We start from the raw sequence: 22,055 nt of genomic DNA on the forward strand, positions 1-22,055 counted from the left end.
GACTTCGGCGACAGATTAGAAATAACGGCGTCAACATTCCTTTAGATTACAATAATGCAATTTAACTTCAAAGTCTTATCTTTATTGAATAAAGTGTTTATATGAGTTATCTCAGTTACACCAGTTGTTTATTTATAAGTCAGAGTTTTACCAGTTTTCCAAGAATCACTGGGAAAAATACCTAATCAGATCAATTTAATCAAAAAAATATAATTTTCATTTTTTTTATAAAAACTAAAAATATCTCCGAAACTATCCAACTGGAAAAAAAAACGTAAAATAAAAAACATGGTATCACTACCAACGTCTTTTTGATAGTGACGTCATCTTCGTCACAATTTATCGTTTGTGTTAAAACGTACTTCAACGTACGAGTTACGAAATTATCGAATACTATAGTTAAATAGTGTGTTTTGAGTACATGATGTTGTACCAATGTTTACAGTGACTATTTTTTTGAAGAGAATAAGATTACATCGTGTACCTGTTCTCTTAGATAAAATAAGATAACGCAGTGATTTATACGTAACGTTACATTTTGGCGGCATTGCACGAACGAAGTCACAGAAATAGATTTCCTTGTGCAATATTCGAGGTGTGCTGAATTCCATGAGACAATTTTCAAATTGAACCTGTTTGTTAAAATGGGTCAGAGTCCATAACATTCATGTGAAAGATGGTGTCAGAAAAGTATAACAAAAACCAAAAAAACTAGTGGAACGATGGAGAACCCAACTGTTGCTGGTTTGAGGTCAAGGTCTCGTTCCAAGACACCCTTCTTGCGATCGAGCTGTGACCGGGAGCACTGTACGGAAGGAGAAGATCACACACATCTCAAAGGCGGCAGGAAAACACCTGTGAAAAGAAGCACACCAATCAAGTAAATCATGTTTTTTTCTAATTTTATCGAACAATTATTGTCAGTGTTGTTTGCATCCACTTTTTATGAACACGTTATGGAAAAGTAAAGGTTAAAACGTAATATAGCTTTGATTTCTGTTCAAATCCAAATTTCCATTTGTTTTTTAACAGTTTCAGTAAATTAAAAATATCTTAGATACATCATTATCTAATTTCCACTTTAAATTCAACAGTCTATAATTCAACATAAGTCTGAATAACATGTACACTAAATTATTCTTTCCATACATAATATAACAATCAAAATAATTCTGAGCTGGCATAATTCAACATCAAATTTGATATTATATGTACATTATATTCAAATATATAACAACTTATTTACATGTGAACACCTGCTACAAAAGTATGTAGTTTGTCAAGATATTAAATATCACCTGCACTATCTCTCCACCTGTCTTAACAATTTGTATTTATAGAATGTAAAACAACAAATAGAAAAATAAAACTGGATGCCAGACAAGATAATGTACTCAATGCTACTACAATGTTCACAAAATAAATTGATTAGGCCATTCTTCTCACCAACTGCATCTTAACATCATATCTTAGTGTGTCTAAAAAATTTTTTCTAGAGTCTACAGGAGTAATTAAAATAGATAATGTTTAATTAATTTTGAAAGGATAATAGATAAGAATCTTTATTGATAATGTTATCTACATTTTTATGTTACATTTAGATTATATCATTATAGTATTGATAAAACTATAAGATTTAAATTTCCAATGTTGATATATTATTTGCAATATTTTTTTGTTTGTAAAAGTATTGTCCAACAAATATTGGAGGTTACAGACCATTGCCTAAAGTGGTAAATGATCAAATTTACATGTTAGTTAAATTTATTGATACTGATAGTACTCATTAGGAAAAAATTAATTGCCATATATATGAATTTGCAAATTTCAATGACAATGGTAAAGATAAAGCCTGTAGAATTGTCATTATCATTCTGAAGAATGTCTAATTTATAGAATTCCTTCAAATTACAAGGCTATTTCCGATAAATAATCAACTATTTTGACAAAGTGATGTCATGTACAAAGAAAAGACCATGAGTGTAAGGTCACTATGACTTCAAAGCATGGTGGCCTTAACACAAATACTCCAAAATGTAAATACTGCCCAATGAGCTATTATATATTGTACCTGATTGTAGTTTCTTTGTATACAATATATCCGTTTAAAGACAATTCATTTCATATTTAAGATGAATACTTGTGTAATTTTACATGTGTTCCAACACAAAAATATATTAAAACATCTTAATTTGTATCCATGCATATTCTTGTAAAGTAAACAGAAATAAAACAAGGTTTTTAGTGAAGGTCAGGTTGCTGCTGATAAAAATTTTATCATCAATTTAAAGTACAGTGCATATATGCTAATCAGTGAATAATGGTTTGTTGTGATAAGTTCCAACAATTTCTTTGACCCTGACCCGAATGACATCTATTATTTATAGTCTTATTGACGTTAGTATTCAACATGTGATAAAAGTACTAAGTACAGACGTTTCAATCACACAGTCTTGAAAATTTACTGTTCACTTATTCTTTAATTAATTGGTGACCTCACCCTTACGGATAGACCCCTTTTACATTTCTGGTTACATTTCCTAATCTGATATTGGCCTTATCTTTTTTAAATATTCAAATCTTTCAGAAAATTCTTGTGACCTTGGTTTTATTTTTAAATTTCCATTTCCTCGAAGTGTTCTTAACGCATTGGATGTGCGTAGTGTAGTGAGTCAGAGGTAGCACATCAAGGTGAATTATCTTGATGCTAAGTAGTTACACATCTACATATTTGCATGCACGTGGCCAACCTGGCAACATTGTTTGTTTACATTTATGAATGTTTTGGTTTTACAACTACTCTAGTGTTGGGCTTTCTAAGTGCTATGTTTTGGCAGTCATTCAATATTTTACTGAACAATTTATTGTGATGTGGAATACTTCGTAAGCCAAAAGGTTAGGTCTGCAGACGTAGGGTTCGATTTTTATCGTCGATAGTGTACTATTTTTGAATTGTATGTTGTTTGTACTGTTCTGTACCGTTCCTTATACGATCATTTTTAACTGGAAGCATATATAATATTTTACGCTTATAACATCCAAACCTTTTTCTTATGGCATTCAAAATTAATTAGTCTGCATATGATAATGCAATTTGTGGATGTTATAAAGCAAAAAGTACCAATAGATATTTAGTATTAACAAAAACGTATCTTGTCTTCAAACTTTTTGCCTTCTAGTTACACGAACTGTTTCAAAAAAAGTCCAGAGGTCAACGAATTTATAAGTTACGGACATAAAAAAATCAAATGCCAAAAAAAAGATACTTTTTCGACAACTTTTATAAATATTCTTTAAAATAACTAGGAGCAATAGAAACTTTTTCCGATTTATACTATGTAATAATTATTGTATTAATGCTTTCTATAAAACAATTTGCGTAGATAGTTTCCCAAAAAAATGTTGATATTTCTTGACACATTATTACTGATTTAAAATAATTTTGCAGACAATTTGCGAAATCATCAAATAAAGATGGTGTGGAAGTAATAGAGGATCAAGAAAATGAAAGTGTACAGGCGCATCGCACACGGCATTCGTCGCGACTGGCTGAGAAGCTTATCAAAACTTCGGACTACTCGTCTGAAGAGAGCCTAGACCGATTGAAGGGACATCGGAAAGAAATCGTACAGGTAAACACGTTGATGAGAAGTAAACATTCATAGTAAAATGGCCTGATTTATAATCAGGTCAATAGTACTAATTATTAGTCAGTGTTACTACATTATAAACCAGATTTTGTACGTGAATTAACTTGATGACTGAATCCTTGAAACAAACAACTACGTAGAATTTTTTTTTTTGTAAAAGATGTCGACATTTTATTGGTTCTAATTAATGTTATAAAAATTCACGGTGCGGTGCTAATTAATTCCTATGAAAAACTAATCTCAACTAAAGATCGGATCGGATTCAGAAGGCTTTGTAACGGAATAATTTGAAAAGGAAAAATAAATTAAACGCATTCTGTCACGTTTAGATCCAAGATCGATTTTATAATACATTCCTTACAGCATAAACGGAATGTGGATGCCGAATAAAACTGCATTAATCAAGTACTTAGGTTATGTTACGAAAAGCATAACTAACTTCATAGTTGATCACGTTGTGTTCTATTTTGATTAAAGGAACCATATTAATATCCAGATGTTTTGAATTACTAACCGTCGTCGTCTTCCATTGCCGAACCAAATTTACAAAATATTGATATATCAATAAGAGAGACCACAATACGTTTCAGCAATGGAAATCCACGGATACATTACATTACGTATCTGTAAAATAAAGTAGATTTTGGCACTAGCCCGGATTAATTTAAGTGAAAAATGACGTCAATTTTCAACGTCTTTACCTAGTTCTGGTCAACCCTATTTGCGTTGAGCGGTAGTTTTAGTATTAAAATCCAGCATTTGTTGAGAGGGTATCTGTTAAGCTAATTTATTTAAATTTAGCTTGTATTTCGGCAATACATGTCGGCACAAATATGGTCACCACATGGCCCCCAAGGTTATATGCAGACGGTATTGGTAGTAACCCCAAAGTGTATACAACATTCAATTGATCACTAAACCATACGATGGTATTAATTAATTTATCGAGTTCATTCACCCGCATACTTTAACCTCTGTTTCAATTTAAACCAGACACTTTATCTTAATTGATTTATAGTTATTATTATTAATTACTATTTAGCAATTAGACGACTGAAAGTAAGCACCGAGAGCTGAAAGCCTAAACATTTTTAATGAACTTAGTAACTTTTGATGCTGATTATGGTAACACCTCTTTTAAGTTTTACGACCGAAAACCTATTTCACGCTTCAGTATCATTAACTTGGCAGTTTCGCATTATCAGTGCGACTGTTGCCATTACAGCTCTAATAAAAAACAACAAACTTTCGCGCCTATTTTTTTTAATCCGGTTTCAATGTTCTATTATTCAGCCAGTACTTTAATAAGTGAAACATTTTTTAATATTCGTATGTATAATTATTTAAATAAAATAAGAGACTACTTACCTCTAGTAATTGTCACTATTTATGCATATAACAGGAAGATTTTGAGAGTAAATACACAGGAAAATATACTACGTTCAGTATAAAACTTGGATCGATCTTCTCCCGCGTCGTTTTATTTTTAAAACGTCCGGCCAACAGTTATGGGCATTATTATTTCAGGACATCTGCACCATTTCGGTCGTACTTTTGATAGTTACGTTGAATTTTTATAGTGAAACGAATTATTATATATGCGTGGAATCTTGACCTAGTTTTAACACCCCGATATAGAACACTGGATCGAGGTACGTATTCTTGAATTTGAGTTGCTTAGTAACGACTACAAATTTATTTTATATCAAACGTTGTGGATACTTCGACTATGCATGTGATTTGTGTTTGAAAATGGAATCAAAATCGAATGAGGTTAGTTTACATTTTAAACTTGGAAGCGATTTTAATTTTTCCCGCCTTTTTTTGTGAAATAGTCTTCTTGTATTTCACTAATATTTTACAAAATGTTTTCAAAATCAGCATCCTATTCAAGTTTTATAAAAGTTTATATGTAACGATATGTTGTAGCGGGTGAATTTTAATCAATTTTTTCCATACTTGATTACGTAAGCAAATGATTGATTCACACTAACGTAGCGTCTGATAAGAACACTAAAAATGACTCAGGATTTGAAATTAACCAGTTACGTTGCAACTAAATTTCAAAGTCTCCGTAGTTAAATTATATTACGAAAGTATACCAAAGATAATTTGTTTACTTTTTTAAAATATACTGCCATCCCGTTCATTCTCGTTGGTAAAAAAGGGACAACAAGATAATTTAATAAAAGTCTTTCCGCAGTGGAAATTCACTGTTATAACATTTACCTTATACCAAAATAACAGTTTGATGAAGTTCATTAACTTTTAAATCAAATAAAATTTGGAATGCATTTTAATATGTATTTAGCTTGTTTGCTAAGATCACTGCGGTCAAACAATTGAATCGCTATTCAAACCATTACTTCTGAAGTTTTTTTATGTTAATCTCCGTACTTGTTTATAGTTGCATATTAGCTTTGGAGCCACTAAAACAGCATAATATAAATATTGAAGAAACTTATTTAATAACTGATAATATAGATGTGTTAATCGATTGGAGTTACATATAAAAAAAAACTATATAATTTGTACTATGATTTTATATATAACAATACATCAATTTTTTTTTTCTAAGATACGGATGAACATAATCTCTCAATCAACTTGATGATAAGTTAGTTACAACAATGAAACGTTGAGTTCATGTTCGGTAATACGTTCATATTACTAAAGCGCGCCGAATTATAAGCATACGTTATAAGTTTCGACCAGTAAATTTATTACGTTATCTTCGTGGCTCACGTGTCAAAGTCCTTTATCCGTAGAACTGTAAACGCTGATTCATAGAACTCGCCTGCGATTCTATTACATCCAATACACTGAAGCTCAGTGCTGACGTTACAGACCGAACCGTTTTTGTACGAGTAAAATTTGCTTTTTATAAATTGTGAAACATGACCGCTACTTGTCTGAATCTTTCTGGTATGAACAAGACTTAGATTATTAGAATATGTCTGAATTATTTATTTGTGCCCATTTGTGTAATAAAAAGAAACCTCTTGTTGTTAATGAGCGAAGTTATTTAAAAAACTGACTTATACAGTCACACACAGTTATTTCAATTATATTTTTTTACGGCTGTTGTCAATTTAATATTATTTTTCATATTATCTTGAACAGAACGAGATCAACAGTCAGTATGAGCGAGTGTCGACCAGCTCGAAGCGTTACGGCAACTTCGAGGACCTACCGTACAGTCCCATACACGCATCGCACAATGTGACGCACGACAGGTCAGTACAACAACTTTATAAATAACACAAACGAACAAGATACATCAAATCAACTAAACACATTCATAACATCAGCTAATCGTACAATAAATTTTGTTACTGGCTTTCGTGATGTGTTTTTTTTAAAACGGCTATGTATTTACGAAAAAAAATGGAAAATTAGTCTGTTATGTACAAATGTAACATGGCCGTACAGTTTAAATGACCCTTTGAACATTTCTCCTTACATTATTTACGTGCCCTTGAATGAAGGTCTGGCATTCCGCCCCTACCACGCGCTCGACCCCAATAAACTTTAATTGTATTATTTGTTTAGGCCTTTAAATGTATGTGGGAGCGTATGAAAAACAAGGGTGCAAGAGGGTCTCCCTTTGCCCTATTTTTAAATTTTGTTTATATTGTTACCAGTTAAGCAAAAACCAGCGACTAAATAACAAATTTTCTACAACTACACATTCCGATATGTATATTTCAGCAACTATATTTCATAAAAGAATAAATAAGGGCTATTACCATCAAATGTACGATGCCCGTGAGATTGAAAAATTATATTATAGGATTTAGAACGAAAAAAAGGGTAGATATTATGATTTTTTGCCTAGCAAGCAAATTTTCACTCTATTCAAATTCGTAGGACGCCGATTACGTAGGTACTACATTTTCACAAATAAAAATACAAATGATCACGAGATATGAATACCTAATCTTTGGTTTCTAAGACCAAAAGCCATGTATAAAACATATTGTTATCAAGGAATGACGATATATTTTATCCAGGGATTTTGGTTTCAGAAACTAACGATAAATCGTAAATTTACAAAACATTTTTATCCCTCATATATATTTAACGTTGGCACATTGAAAATTTATACTTCCCACGATGTAACGAGGGTCAACGTCAGATAAAGGTCGGGAGATAAGTCAGTGAAAGGGTACGGTTAGATCCTGTTTACATTACTTCGAGCTTCCTGAATAAAATAATCTCAATTTACAACATTGTTTGTAAACTCTTATATATCTAAACTGTAATATTCTACACTACTCGTGTTGACAAAAAATATTATCTTTTTTTTTTATTTAATAATTTAAGAGGCTTTGTCGCAATGCGACCATATCGCCCCAAAAAATATTATCTTAATACTGCTTTGGTTGGCCCAAATAAGTATATGCTTAATGTGCTTGCTTTTATAGTCACCTATTTCCTACACAATATGTCATTAAAGACCGCACTCTAAAAAAAACAATGTTCATTGCATATTCGACCTTTTATCACTATGTTTAGAGTATGTTATTGTAGGTCCACTAGGTATAGTAGCCCCGCGTACAGCGCGTGCTCGACAGACAGCTCGTTCGCGGAGCAGGCGCTTGCCGACGCCAGCGTGCTGCTGGAGCGTGAGCCCAGCTGGGATCACCTGCCCTCCAGACTCTACAAGATGGCCGGCGAATACTGGAAGTGAGTCACATCGAATATTATGACATTATAGTATTGTAAGATATTTGATGCAAAAGTATTTTAAAAGAATTAAACTAACAGCGAAATAATGAATTTAACTCTACTTCATAATAATCCTCGCTGTAGTATAAACTCAAACCGAACGTAAACAAACAAAAATGTCAGACGTTCCGCAATGACCGATGGAAAGAGACTGCCTCGAGCAGCAGCGCATACTTCCTTATAAAACCTTTTTTTTGTGTGGCTACCCTCAACGGTCCTAACACGGCCTCTCCTGACTGGAGGACGTCCTCGTCCTCCTGTACTTCTTTGCAACTTTGCGAACCATAGGCACGACGTTTGCATAGTTCGTTTACAACAACATAGTGAACCATAGGCACGACGTTTGCATAGTTCGTTTACAACAACATAGTGAACCATAGGCACGACGTTTGCATAGTTCGTTTACAACAACATAGTGAACCATAGGCACGACGTTTGCATAGTTCGTTTACAACAACATAGTGAACCATAGGCACGACGTTTGCATAGTTCATCTACACAAATGACTTCAGCACATGACATAGGCACGACGTTCGCATATCATGTGTCATCTACATGTGCATAACATAGGCACGACGTTCGCTTATTACACACATGTCAGATACATAACTACTCGTATAACATAGGCACGACGTTCGCTTATTATACGCAAGTAGTATCACACAATCGTTCGTATAACATAGGCACGACGTTTGCGTGTCATACGAACATAAGATGTCTCACCGTTAAAAAAAAAGCAGAGCATGTCTCGGGAGTCCACTCCCCTCACCGTGGCACCATGTAGGGCAAGCGTCCCGCAGTCCGTCCTCTACATGATATTAATGGCAACCCGCAGTTTGTCAGTCCTGAAAATACCCTAGAAGCATCTCCTGATACAGAACGTCTCACATTCCGTTCACAATCTCACTTCTGCAGTTGGGTATCCCGCAGTCTACGCAACGCAGAGCATCTCGACAATACATGGACAAAGCAAACTGAACTAATAAAGGACATCAATGACTATTATGACATAATGACATACGTCTGACTCAGGTAGAACTTAACACGCTCAGCGCAACCGACTAGCCTTACAAGTTCACTTTAAAATGAAAAAAATCATGTTGGCATGTAACGTGTTAAAACTTGCCACGACTCGGCCTTACCTGACCCTCACTAATAAACTGATCGAGGTATTCAATTTCAGTCTTTAGTAAAGAACACATCTTTAAATTAAATGAAAAGTCTGATGTTGACTTATTTGGCATTAAAACTTGAAATATAAAAATATTGGTTCAATCTTACCGCAGTACAAATTGAATAGATCGCGTCGACAATCCTGTCTGCTGTGAAATACACAGACAGCGCGTGAGCCTCACTACTCACATATTCCCATACAGAATACACGGCTTGGTCCACGCTACCCTTGTTTCGCGAACACTTTTACGACTTTGATATCGACTCAACTTGCTACGACTATAACAATTATCACGGTAACGATCTGACATTTTTCTCTTTGCATTTATTTTTTACGAAAATGCAAACACAAAGACAGAGTGAGCAAAGTGGATAGAATCACGCGGATCCTATCCCACTTCTGATGTAAGATATTTGATGCAAAAGTATTTTAAAAGAATTAAACTAACAGCGAAATAATGAATTTAACTCTACTTCATAATAATCCTCGCTGTAGTATAAACTCAAACCGAACGTAAACAAACAAAAATGTCAGACGTTCCGCAATGACCGATGGAAAGAGACTGCCTCGAGCAGCAGCGCATACTTCCTTATAAAACCTTTTTTTTGTGTGGCTACCCTCAACGGTCCTAACAGTATATATACTTGCGTTATTTTTTGTTTTTTAGTGTAGTGGCTTTGTTGCCTGGAGGGGTGGAGGGGGATTAAAAATAAAGATAAAGTGTGAGAAGTCCTTCGAATTCACAGGCAAACTTCCAGACCAGTTTTAATAGGCAACATGAGCCGTTTAAGTCTTTTTGGCGGCTCAAGGTAATGTGTGCTCTGCGCAGTACCCTTCCCCCTGATACTTTTACGCATCAGACCTAAAATAAAGTACTGCGCAGCGATTCGCAGGATATTCCGAGTCGCAAAGGCTTTTGAAAGCTCAATAAGATAAATATGTGGTTAACAGTAAATACCCTGTAACTATGTACATAGAATATATTTAACAAAATTAACTTTTACTCCAACGCTAGAGTAATTTCGAATTAATTGCACGTTCAATTCGAAAATTTTATGCTAGACGGAATTTACAAGCCGTATATCCGCAATGTTCAATAAACTTCCTTAATCTCTTACAAATACAATCTACTTAGCCGTTAGGTGTTTTCTTTAGGTTTCACCCGACCTCGTGACCTCTAGCTAAACAGATTAAATACATTCGATTGTCTTACTTTTATTTCTTATCTCCTGTTCCAATTCTCAGAATAGTACTGTCTATAATGCATTGATTAATAAAAAGAAATAAAATAAGCAACGAGAATGGAAATTTTTTAATTTGCGTACACAAATTGTCTTATTATTTCACTAGCATATACCAGCGACTTCGTCTGCGCGGAATCGAAAAAAAAATCTAATAATAAATATAGCCTATGTATCAGCCGAAAATATCGCAGCTTCCTAACAATTCCATTTTTCAAAATCCAGTAATTTCGAAGTCAATTCAATGGAAACAAACAAATCTTTCCTGTTTGTATTGGTATAAATAAAAAAAAATTATATAGGAAGATATTAATTTTACGGCTTTTTTACTTTTTTGTGGTATATCTTTTTTTTGTTTTTTAAATTTAACCTAAACGACCTTACTCCAGTTTTTGGCTTTGTTTCGATTTGCTCTTGTACCGTTTTAACTAGTCGATACCGTGTTTTGCATACTAATTTGCTTGTTGCTAATGTTCTACAGAACAAAGCAGACGCGAATGAATACAAAATACTATGAACATATAGGAAAAATATCTTTACCTATTTTTACATGAAGATCAAATACTTAGTGATGGAGTTTACTTAGTAAAAATACAGATAAAAAAAATTAAAGTATACACAACAATTTCTAAATGTTAGTAGCTATGTGTATTTTACATTACTTTTTAAATCAGTGAAAATTTATTTATAATTATTTATGAGTAGCTTGATTCTTTTATTCTGATAATGTTTATGTAATGCAATTATTGTCATTAAAAAATTAGTAATCTGTCAAAATCTCCAAAGTTGTGGGTAAACAAAAATATCTTTAAAATAATCTGCGCGCGCGCATTGTCAACTGTTTTTCGTTGACGTTTTAAATTTTTAAATTCAATATGTTATTGTTTCGTTGGTTAATGTATTTATTTTGACGTTAGTGTTTATATCACATTATTAATATTTATTTTTATTTATAATTAACTTATTATTTGTGACAAAATATGGAAGTGTTAAGAGTTGAAGAAGTTGAAACCCTTGAAAATGTTTTCACGCTAAGGTACTTATGTTGTTTTATTTTTAAAAAATACGTTGATAGGAAAATCAAATACATTACAATTGATATACAAATAATTTATTTAATTTTAAGTCAAGTAAAAGTTTTTTTTTTTTTTTTATTATACCGAAGTCAGCCGAATAAGGCTGGCGTTCATTCTTAGACCTGACGTAGACTATATTTGTAGACGATATATATCCAGTTTGTTTACAAAAGCTTTAATTGCGACGACTTTTTACCAAAAAAACTATGTTATAGCATTTATACTAACCATTAAGTGTATATATTTTTTTTAATAATTACGGTTATCATTTAACCAATAGGCTCGCACAGATGCATTCGTTTCATAAAACGAAAACTAAAATTATATTCGTGGAGTTCTAAATTGGTACAGTACTGCAAATGTCAATTGCAGCAAGTCGTGTTCTAGTCACACTGTACACAGTCTTTTATAATGTCTTAAAGTTGTTTTCGACTGTAGATGCACTTGTATTTATATAGTCATCACTGTCATTCTTTTTGAAATAAACAGAGACAAAAATATGTGTTAATTTAAATCGTATAGTGTGTTTGTTACATACAATGTTACTTTGTGTTTGGTGCATTGTGGTTTAGTGAAATCGTTATGAGACAATACGTATCAAATATCCGTGTACTAGAAACTAGAGGTTTGTTATGACATTTTAAGATATTGTTTCGTTTGGTAACATGGAAATTTAAATAATTAGGTTTGTCGTATGGATTCGTTGTAGAAATTTCAAAATGTTTATGTTTGGAAATCTATTCCTTTCTATTGTCTTTGGAATATGTAAAAAATATACTTCTAACCATAAGGTTTCCAATATGTTAACTTATTACTGAAACAGAAAAGAGATTTCCTATATGCCTATGTTGTACAATTTTTTACTCAGGCGTTTCGGCAATAGAAACGAAAGCAAACCTCGCAATGCAACCTTTGAGTTACTAGTTTACCTTCTAGCAAAAATACATTAAAAATATCATTAACTTACAGCAAATATCCTAAGACTGACTACACGTACTCCCCACTGTCCCGGGACCGAGTGGAGCTGGCACCGGGTCAGGTGGCCATGCCCAACATGTCGCGCAAGTCCCTCGCACAGTTCCGTATGGAGTCCCCGCCCGGGGAGGGCAGCGATGTACCCGACCGTATGCCTTCCATTGCCGCATGGACAGCCACCGCCACGCGCAAGAGATTTACGGTAAGATAAATGTATTACAGAGAAAAACGTCATTAAATGTGACCTGCCAGATAGATAATTAACTTCTGTACTATAAAAATATTACCAGACCTGTTATAGTTATACCTGTTAAAGCGAGCACCTTTAAACTTTTATTTTTAAATGATTTGAAAAGTAATTGTTGCTCTATCATCTTTCCACATTCGTAGACCTATTATAAATTACTACTGACTATTATAAATTTTACACTAAGTTTAGATTTAATTTGCCTCTATTTCTAGACTATCGAGAGTTCAGACGATGAGGGTGCGTACATGCAAAAGACTGCGCACTCCTCGGAGGAGCGCTGGTGGCTCACTCAGCTGCTGGTTGCCATGGTGACCAGCGTCACCAGCGCCACAAGGAACACGTACAGGAAGATATTCGGACCCCCCCACAGATACCCCTACACTGATAGAAGACCAGTTAAAGGTAAATTTATAAACTATTTAGACTTAAAAGCCATACATTCGTGTCAATTAATTTACTTTATGATAGAAGTGAATAAAAAACTTATACAATTAGCGTCGCACTCAGTGTGGTTAATTGGCCTTTAAGAGGCCCTAAAAGTTTCGCGTACTAAAACTATTCTAAGGGAATCCATTTAACAAATCCCACTGTGACGACAGTAAATGAATTAAAAGATGTAAAATCTGTTACTACAAATATGTAAGAGTAAAAATATTCTATAGGTCTATTCAAATATCTTAGCAGCTCGAGGTCTGTTAAATTGTTTTCTGAGCGGCTAAGATATTTGTCAACCTCAATATTAAAAATTAAACCGTAACTTTTTCTACAGCCAGTATCGTGTCAAGAACCGGTTCAGCGCTGATCACACCTTTCTACTGGGTCTATTTGATGATGAAAACTGTCGTCACCACAACCATCACCACAATTACTGAAACTGTAAGTCATCACTTACCTAATACCATTACATCACTTGATATCTATTTTAGGTACAATTTATCCAAAGAAAAAAATAGTGTAACTTTTGACTTTGATTTATTCGCAAGAAACCAAACACGTATTTTGCTTGACTAGCTGTCGCCCGGGACTCCTTCCGCATGGAATTAAAAAAAACTTAATTAGTAGCTTATATGTTCTTCCAGACTATGTTTTACATCTATGCAGAATTTCAGCGAGATCTGTTGTGACGTTGACATACTTTCTAATAAACATTCATCCAAACTTTAGCATTTATAATATTAGAAAGATTGTCAATGAAATCTTCCAGATAACGAGTAAACACGAGGACAAGAATGGGAAATACATCGCACGCAGCTACAAGACGAGTCCAGCTAAACCCCGCACCTGGCCCTGGCTGCTGCTGCTACTGCCTTTTGTAGGATACGGATGTAAGTATTCCCACTATAATTTTTTATAATTTTTGACAATAAAATGTATTTCGAAAAAATTTTGTTCATCTGACTAAATTATATATGTGACAAAAATATCTTTTAAATTGTATGTATAAACCGACAAAGTGAACAGATCTGGTGGTCATAAGTGACACTAAATTATAATAGCTCAGTAGCGCCCCCTTGTCAATATCAAAAAGTGTCCAAAAGACCCTTTCCTACTGTCATCATGTCATGTTTTTTCATTTCATATTTTCTTTGACTTAAGTCATACAAGGAAATCTAGGCCGGTGACAACCGCTGATACTGTCACAAAATATATAAAATCTACATTAGCGTAGAAAATGCCATGTAAGTAAAAATACAAGACGGCTACAGTACAACGATCTTGTGAAACTATTTTGACATTGACAGAGTGGCGCTAGTGTGCTGTCATAATTTAGTTTGACTTATGCTCACTGGGCCAGATATCCTTGTTCTGTAAATAGGTTTTATATATCGACGCTGGAAAGCATAAACGCTGTAACCCTTGAAATCGCGAATATATTTTTCACACGTTAATAATTTCAACCATTATCAAACGATAATGATTTTATTTTATTATAGGTTAGCACAAACTACACAACATTGCTAAATACCGCATGCTTGTAGACGTATCAGTTCACGAGTTATCATTTTTTGGCTCTCCTGTAAAGTTCATACTTTCGGGGTTACAGCGTTTACGCTTTCCAGCGTCGATATATTCTGACAGTACTAACCGCGATAGTAGCGCCCCTCACCGGGACAGATACACTTTCAGTACTACCATGGAATGTGTCAAAATTGATAGCATTTATGTAATCTGAAGATTAGTATAGTTCTTAATGAACAGAAAATTGAAAATAATAATTCCTTTCAGTGAACTACACATACAACAACTACGAGCATCTGACAATGCCAAATTTTACAAATTTACAAATAGATTTATCGGAGTTTTCTACTATGAAGATACCGAAAATATCTTTACCGAATATTTCCCTGTCAGATTTTTACACTTTGTCGCGCATTAATCTGACTTTGCCAGATATTAATATAACTTTGCCAGAAATGCCAAATGTCGGTGAGAATTTACCGCGTGTTACGAAAGCGTACAAAGAATACAAGGACATAGTTGAGAACAGAATGGCGGACGCCACAGATTATGTATCAGTTGTGGCGGGAAGTTGCTATGAAGAAATACGACGATTTTGGGCTGGATTCTGGGGATAATAATTCGTAAAGACTCGCTTTTTAAATGTTAATAATTAGACTAAAAACTTTTTTTGATAAAATTTCACAAAAAAAAAAAATCTTTACCGGGAAATTCCATTACGAAAATAATTATTGTTTATCTCTTTTCTTTGGGAATGAGAAGGATGGCTATATGTTTTAGGCAAGCGTTTCGTCATTGGTAATTCTTGGTCTAACAAATTGAACATTTTTTAATGCGATCAGTATAGTATATAAGCGTGGTACTTTATATTTTTTGTTGCTAAGCCTTAACTCATTCCTATAAAGGTTCATTTAGATATAAGACAGAATCATACGAATAACCTTCGGCAGTCGCTTCAGAGCTTCTTGCTCTAAAACGACCTCCGAACGTCGTTCGTATTATTCCAGCTTTTGTCTAAATTAACTTTAAGATAAGATTCATTAACTGTAGGTTTCTGAGATCAGAGTCCATATACATTTTCAGAATTTAAATATTACAAATATTTTTATATCAACATATATTATTCACTTTAGTTTTTACTTACAAATGATTAAATAATTTTAATTTTAAAGACTATTATGATTTATTTTTCGATTTTGAAGTTAAACATAAAACTGATATCAGTCATATTTTCCAGTACAAATTTTATTTTATATATTTTTAAATTCTATATAATTATTAAGAAATAGTATTTATGTATGTTTTTTTTTCTTATTTTAATCGTGCCATTGGAAAACAAAGTTCAAAATTTATGAAGCTTTATTTTTTTTTATTTAATAATAACAACGATGTACCTAAAAACATGACGTGGCTGTTTAGTTATATATGCTTTTGATATGTGGGATAATCGGATAAAATTAACACTAGTCATTAAATTATTGTTGCCTACTACAATTATAATTTTGTTTTTTTTTTGATGTCACAATTTTTTTTTATTATTAATTGAATAGATAACGTTTATCTATTATTTTCTGTAATCGTATATTTTGCAAATATTAAAGATTATTAATTTATGATTTATTCATAATTGGGAAAAATAATTTAAAAAAGTGTCTCATGTTAAAAGTGATTTAATTATGTTGTTTAAAATAACAGAATTTTTTTTTTATTTAAAAAAATAGAAAAACTATTTTTTATTATGTCCGTCTAAATTATCAGGATATTATTATTCTTATGAAGATTTATTTAAATTTTATTTTTTATAATTTTATTTCGGGCTAAGAGGCTTAATTTTATGTTCATTTTAATTATTAAATGTCTATGTAACAAAATAACATTGGGTATTGTTAAAAAATATAAAAATTGCATGTAATATTTTTTATTTTTCTTCTCCCCTCCATTTCCATATTATCCTAGTTCTTCCCTGTTTTTGGTGATTATTAGTTCAGGGAAGGATAGAGGTAAAAAAAACCACCTATACAAAGTGGACGTATTCTGCATACACTTTTAGGTGAGTTGATATACCGTATATTTTTTATAATTAATACTCTGTCCTTCCCTGCTCTATGTAATTAAATATTTTATATATATTTTTTTTTAGTTAATAGATGGGAAGGACAGAGGAATATAATGATATATCTAAGATTTCATTTTTTTTTTCAGGTTACAACTACTATGAGAATTTGGTACCGAAACAACCAGCTTTAGTAAACACCTATAGACCTCCAGTTATAATGAACGATGTTGATTTGGATAAGAGAGTAGCGGCTCTTGAAAACTGGGCGCTCAATGTCGATACAAAACTGAATTATTTCGATGATAAATTATTGAAACTCGACACATTAGATGTTCAAATAGAACAGTATTCAATCAAATATATGCAACAAAATCTAATACAGACTTTAAGTATGAAAGATAATACTGAAGATTTAGTTGGAAAATTAAAAAAATACTTTGATCAGTATTATATGTCTAATAATGAAATGGAAAGAATTAGCCAAGAAATTCATGAGAAATTGATCAGCTCTTGGAAACCAGAAATGTCCGAAGACACAATAAGGCACATTATACAAGGTTATTTGTCTAATTTGGAAAAACGACAATTGGAAATTATTGTAGAAAAAGTGCAGGAATACGTAAAAGATTTAGAAATAAGACGGAATGAAGTGAATATAAATATGGAAGATATAAAGAAAATAGTAGCTGGAATGTTAGATATTTATGACGCTGACAAGACTGGACTTGTTGATTATGCTTTGGAATCTGCAGGTAAGAATCTTACTAAGATTATAAACTAGCTTTTACCCGCGACTTCGTCCGCGCGAAATAAAAACAACACAAAATTAAAAAATTTCCTATGTCCGTCTCCTAGTTCTAAGCTACCTCCCCATAAATTTTCAGCTAAATCAGTTCGACCGATCTTGAGTTATAAATAGTGCAACTAACACGACTTTCTTTTATATATATTATATAGATGTGAAAGATAAGACGTTTTAACAGATCCTGATGAAATTTGGCACAGATGTAGAACATAGTCTGTAAGAACACATAGGCTAATTATTACGTTTCTTTCAATTTCCGCGCAAACGTAGTCGCGGACCACAGCTAGTTTATCATAATTGGCATATGTAAAAAAGTTTTTTTTAATTCTATTGAAGTCTATTTAGATTTGAAATATTAAGGATGATTTGATGTACATATTGTAAACATAATATGTACAGTTGTAGAAACATATTTGATTTTTACAATATTAAAAACCAAATATTTTATAAGTAAGTCTGTTCTACTTTATGAACATGATCCAATGTTACTTATTGCATAAATTAAGACAAATCCACAAAAAAAATACTCGAAAAGACCTATATTAAAGGCTTATATCCCATAAGATATAATTCCACGTTGTAATAGTTACTAAATGTAGGTTTTATGAATTGCAGTTATATCTATTTTTCATTATGTCAATAGGACTGGCAGGACGCCAGTGAGTCTATGCCAGCGCTACTGTCCTACTGTACTGGCATAATGTAAACAGGGCATTAATTTTGTTCATTCCAGGTGGTCAAGTGATATCAACGAAATGCACGGAGCTTTACCAGATAAAGACGAAGCAGTACTCGGTGTTGGGTCTGCCGGTGTGGTGGGTGTACACATCACCGCGACACGCGCTCACTCCTGGTGCCATGCCCGCTGAATGCTGGGCCTTCCAGGGCTTTCCTGGATACCTAGGTCTGTACACTGCGTTAACTCAGCCCATGTACTAATGTAACTAGCACAAGCCGGCGCAGTCATAGGAAAGAAGTTTATAGCCGCCAAGTTATCCCAAAACATTTATAAAAAAGTGATTAGCAAATAGCTTGAAAAACATTAAAACTAATATAACAAAGATAACTATTACGCTTTAGACCAGCGAACCCCAAACTTTTTTGGACAATTGACCCGATTTTCCAAAATAAATTGTTACCTCAGACGCCGATGGCTAAATTACCTACTTTTAATATCAATTATTATTATTCATTCTGACTTATGCAGGTCAATAGAAAAGACAGAGTGAGAATTAGCAATGCTTTAAGTTCGATATCGACCCCAGGGGTCTCTAACCTAAAGCATTTGGGAATCCCTGCTTTAGACAATTGAGAAATGAGAGCTTATTTTAACCACTTCTTGAAGTAATCCAATACTTTTTCATTTTTCACGCAATCCAGAAATTTATCTGAAATTTTTCAATTTTATTTTACATAAACTAATGGGGCATACTAAATTATGTTACTTGAAAGTCTGGTTTATATTATGCCAGTACAGTAAGACAGTAGCACTCGATTGGCATAATATAAACACCAACTGGCGCCATATAGTAAATGCCAGGCCAGCGTTACCGTTCTACTGTACTGACATATTGTAATCCAGGCATTAATTAAGATATGTTTTGTTCCAGTAATCCGAACGTACGCAGTGATAGAAGTGACAGGCTTCTCTTTAGAGCACATGTCACGACTGCTCGCTGTTGAGGGAAAGATCGAGTCTGCGCCCAAAAACTTCTCTGTATACGTGAGTACAATGTTTTACATCTTACTATCTTACTAATATTATAAATTCGCAAGTTTAAATGGATGGATGGATGGATGGTTGAAATTTGCCAGAGATGTAGAACGTATATAACTTTAAACTTTCGTGGTTTTTACTAATATAATGTTCGTAAGAAACGGGAGCTCAAACAGCCTAATCGTGGTAAGAATCCCGTTTCTTACGAACATTATATATGTAGAACGTAGTCTGGATGGAAGAACACATGGGCTACTTATTAAGTTTTTTTTTAATACTACGCGGACAGAGCCGCGGGCGATAACTAGCTTAATAATAAAGCTTGGCTTCAACATATAATATTCGACACATGTGTTACCGAAATACCCAAAAACAAACATCCATAGACAATGAAAAGGATGATTTGAAACATTTTTATTTTCGCATTTTCTTTAATGCATTCTATTGCAGGGACTTCACGGCGAATTAGACCCGGAACCTCATTTATTCGGGGACTACATGTACGACGCTAATAGCACAGCCATTCAATACTTCCCCGTTAAATACCCGAAGACGACCAACATTGGCGGAGTGGAATATCCCGTGGCTTACGACATTATAGAGCTAAGAATCGAAAGCAACCATGGAAACCCGACTTATACGTGCGTGTATCGCTTCCGAGTACATGGCAACCCTTTAACTGACATACGACAAGCGACAGATGACAGCATACATGACAGTGAGACGTAACACTACGAATCTTCAATATCAGACAACTGTTATTGCATCCTTTTCATTCTTACTGCAGAAGTGACACGTCATTTTAGATTCACAGATAAAAAAATTGTGACAACGATCGTGACTGCTTAACTTTCTTGTGACTATTTTATCTATTTTTAAAATGTCCAATTTGTATTTTATATTGATAAATAAAAATAATTTTATGGTGACCATTCCTCAACAGTGTAGCTGTAAGTCTGTGGCCTTAACTAGCGTGTAGACACGTCCAAAGTACAAAACGATTGTTGTAATAAATCAATATTTATTAAAAAAATATAAAGATTATAAATTTATTCTTAGGTCAGCATAATTGTAATCGTGTAACTTTTTAATCCGCACAATGTCGACGGCAATACGCTTAGTTCTGAATATATTTTTTATCTATATTTATAAATACTTTGTAATATTAATTTTTTAATTTGTTTTTTAAGTTTTTTAATCCGATATTAAAATTTCGATTCTTAGATTTTTTTTAGTGTATGAAAATCGTTCTAGTTTGTGTTTTTTAATTCACACGGGACTTTTGTATAAATTGTAAAATTCAACATCAGATTAATTGAAGGTAATTTTTTATTCAATGCAAATTGTTTTACGGATTTTTATTTGCAGTTTAATATTTCACTTATTTTAATTTGTAGATAATTTACAAGTGCTTTTTAGTAAGTTTTTATAAAAGAAAAGTATCCATTGTATCATGATTGCTTAATATTAATGCAAATTCGCACGACACGTCATGCCGATGCCGATCACGTCATATTTGTCACGGACGATGTAATTAGCGCATCATGTGGTGTGTTAAAATCATGTCATTGTATATAAATAATTTTATAAAATACATTTAACACTAAAAAGTATTTTTTTTATTCATTTAAACAAAACCAACGATTCCACTGGTTTTCATTCGTAAATTACTCTGTATTTATCAAGGAAAAAATCGAGTACCATTAACTACTTTAAAGTATAAAAATATAATTTATCACAACTTTTTCTACAAAGGTTATTAAAATTTTAGCTACACATGTTTTCTATTTGTTTAATAATCCATTTTGCATATCGCTTATAATAATAGTACAAGATTGTTGTACTTAAAAAAAACTTAAAGTGGTCATTCAAACTGTACATATGAGGAAATCCAGATCCTAATGTATGAAAATTGTTTACCTAAATTTTATTTTAATAATCAGCTGAACCATTATACTTGCAAAGGTAATTCTGCCTTCAATTTTGTACATGAAAATCTTATTGACATTAAGTATGTGTCAAACTGTGTATAAAAATATTAACTTGTCCAAGTCCCGTGTTAGATATAAGTTATTTTAATTTTAGTGAGGAGCTAGTCCATATAGAGGTTAATGAATTTTATGCCCAATTTAGTTTAATTGTTTTATGTTCACTATAAGTCTCAAAAACTAATGTAGCCTTTAGAAATTTTAGAACAGTTATTCCCAAAGTAATCTAGATGGACCCCTGGAGTACAAGGAAGACGGCGGGGTCGCAATAAAGTTGAAGAAACGAAGGCAGGGATTCAACTTAACCTATTAAATTTTTAAAGAGGCCTACGAGAAAAGAAAGTTTGGGAATTTCTGCTTTAGATGGATCCCAACGTCGCTAATTCGAGATCTTATTAGTTTTTAGATTATTATATTGTTTAACCCTTTTTTT

At 32.9% G+C, this 22,055-nt stretch overlaps 1 protein-coding gene across 2 annotated transcripts; it reads left to right on the plus strand.

Annotated features, from left to right (window-relative positions):
• The first annotated feature begins 305 nt into the window (after positions 1–305).
• Positions 306–20,508, plus strand: LOC106718016. Of its 2 annotated transcripts, XM_045679664.1 has the most exons (12): positions 306–880; positions 3,449–3,632; positions 6,774–6,886; positions 8,184–8,339; positions 12,842–13,049; positions 13,310–13,499; positions 13,867–13,973; positions 14,302–14,422; positions 17,259–17,864; positions 18,651–18,821; positions 19,528–19,640; positions 20,085–20,508. In XM_045679664.1, exons 1-12 carry the CDS (start codon positions 723–725, stop codon positions 20,361–20,363), a joined length of 2,406 nt encoding a protein of 801 aa, XP_045535620.1. In that variant the 5' UTR covers positions 306–722; the 3' UTR covers positions 20,364–20,508. The 2 variants fall into 2 exon arrangements, with proteins under 2 accessions (XP_045535620.1, XP_045535621.1); XM_045679665.1 differs by lacking the exons at positions 306–880; positions 3,449–3,632 and adding an exon at positions 5,343–5,423.
• Positions 20,509–22,055: the final 1,547 nt, after the last annotated feature.

This window comes from Papilio machaon, chromosome 10 (assembly GCF_912999745.1).
Source record: "Papilio machaon chromosome 10, ilPapMach1.1, whole genome shotgun sequence".
Lineage (NCBI taxonomy): Eukaryota > Metazoa > Arthropoda > Insecta > Lepidoptera > Papilionidae > Papilio > Papilio machaon.

What these genes read in the sequence shown, in the direction of transcription:
- LOC106718016 (XM_045679664.1), top strand. Translation starts at nt 723, where the DNA reads ATGGAGAACCCAACTGTTGCTGGTTTGAGGTCAAGGTCTCGTTCCAAG. An exon ending in ATGGCCGGCGAATACTGGAA is followed by an intron (nt 8,340 to 12,841) that starts GTGAGTCACATC and finishes ATTAACTTACAG; the next exon opens with CAAATATCCTAAGACTGACT. An exon ending in TCACCACAATTACTGAAACT is followed by an intron (nt 13,974 to 14,301) that starts GTAAGTCATCAC and finishes GAAATCTTCCAG; the next exon opens with ATAACGAGTAAACACGAGGA.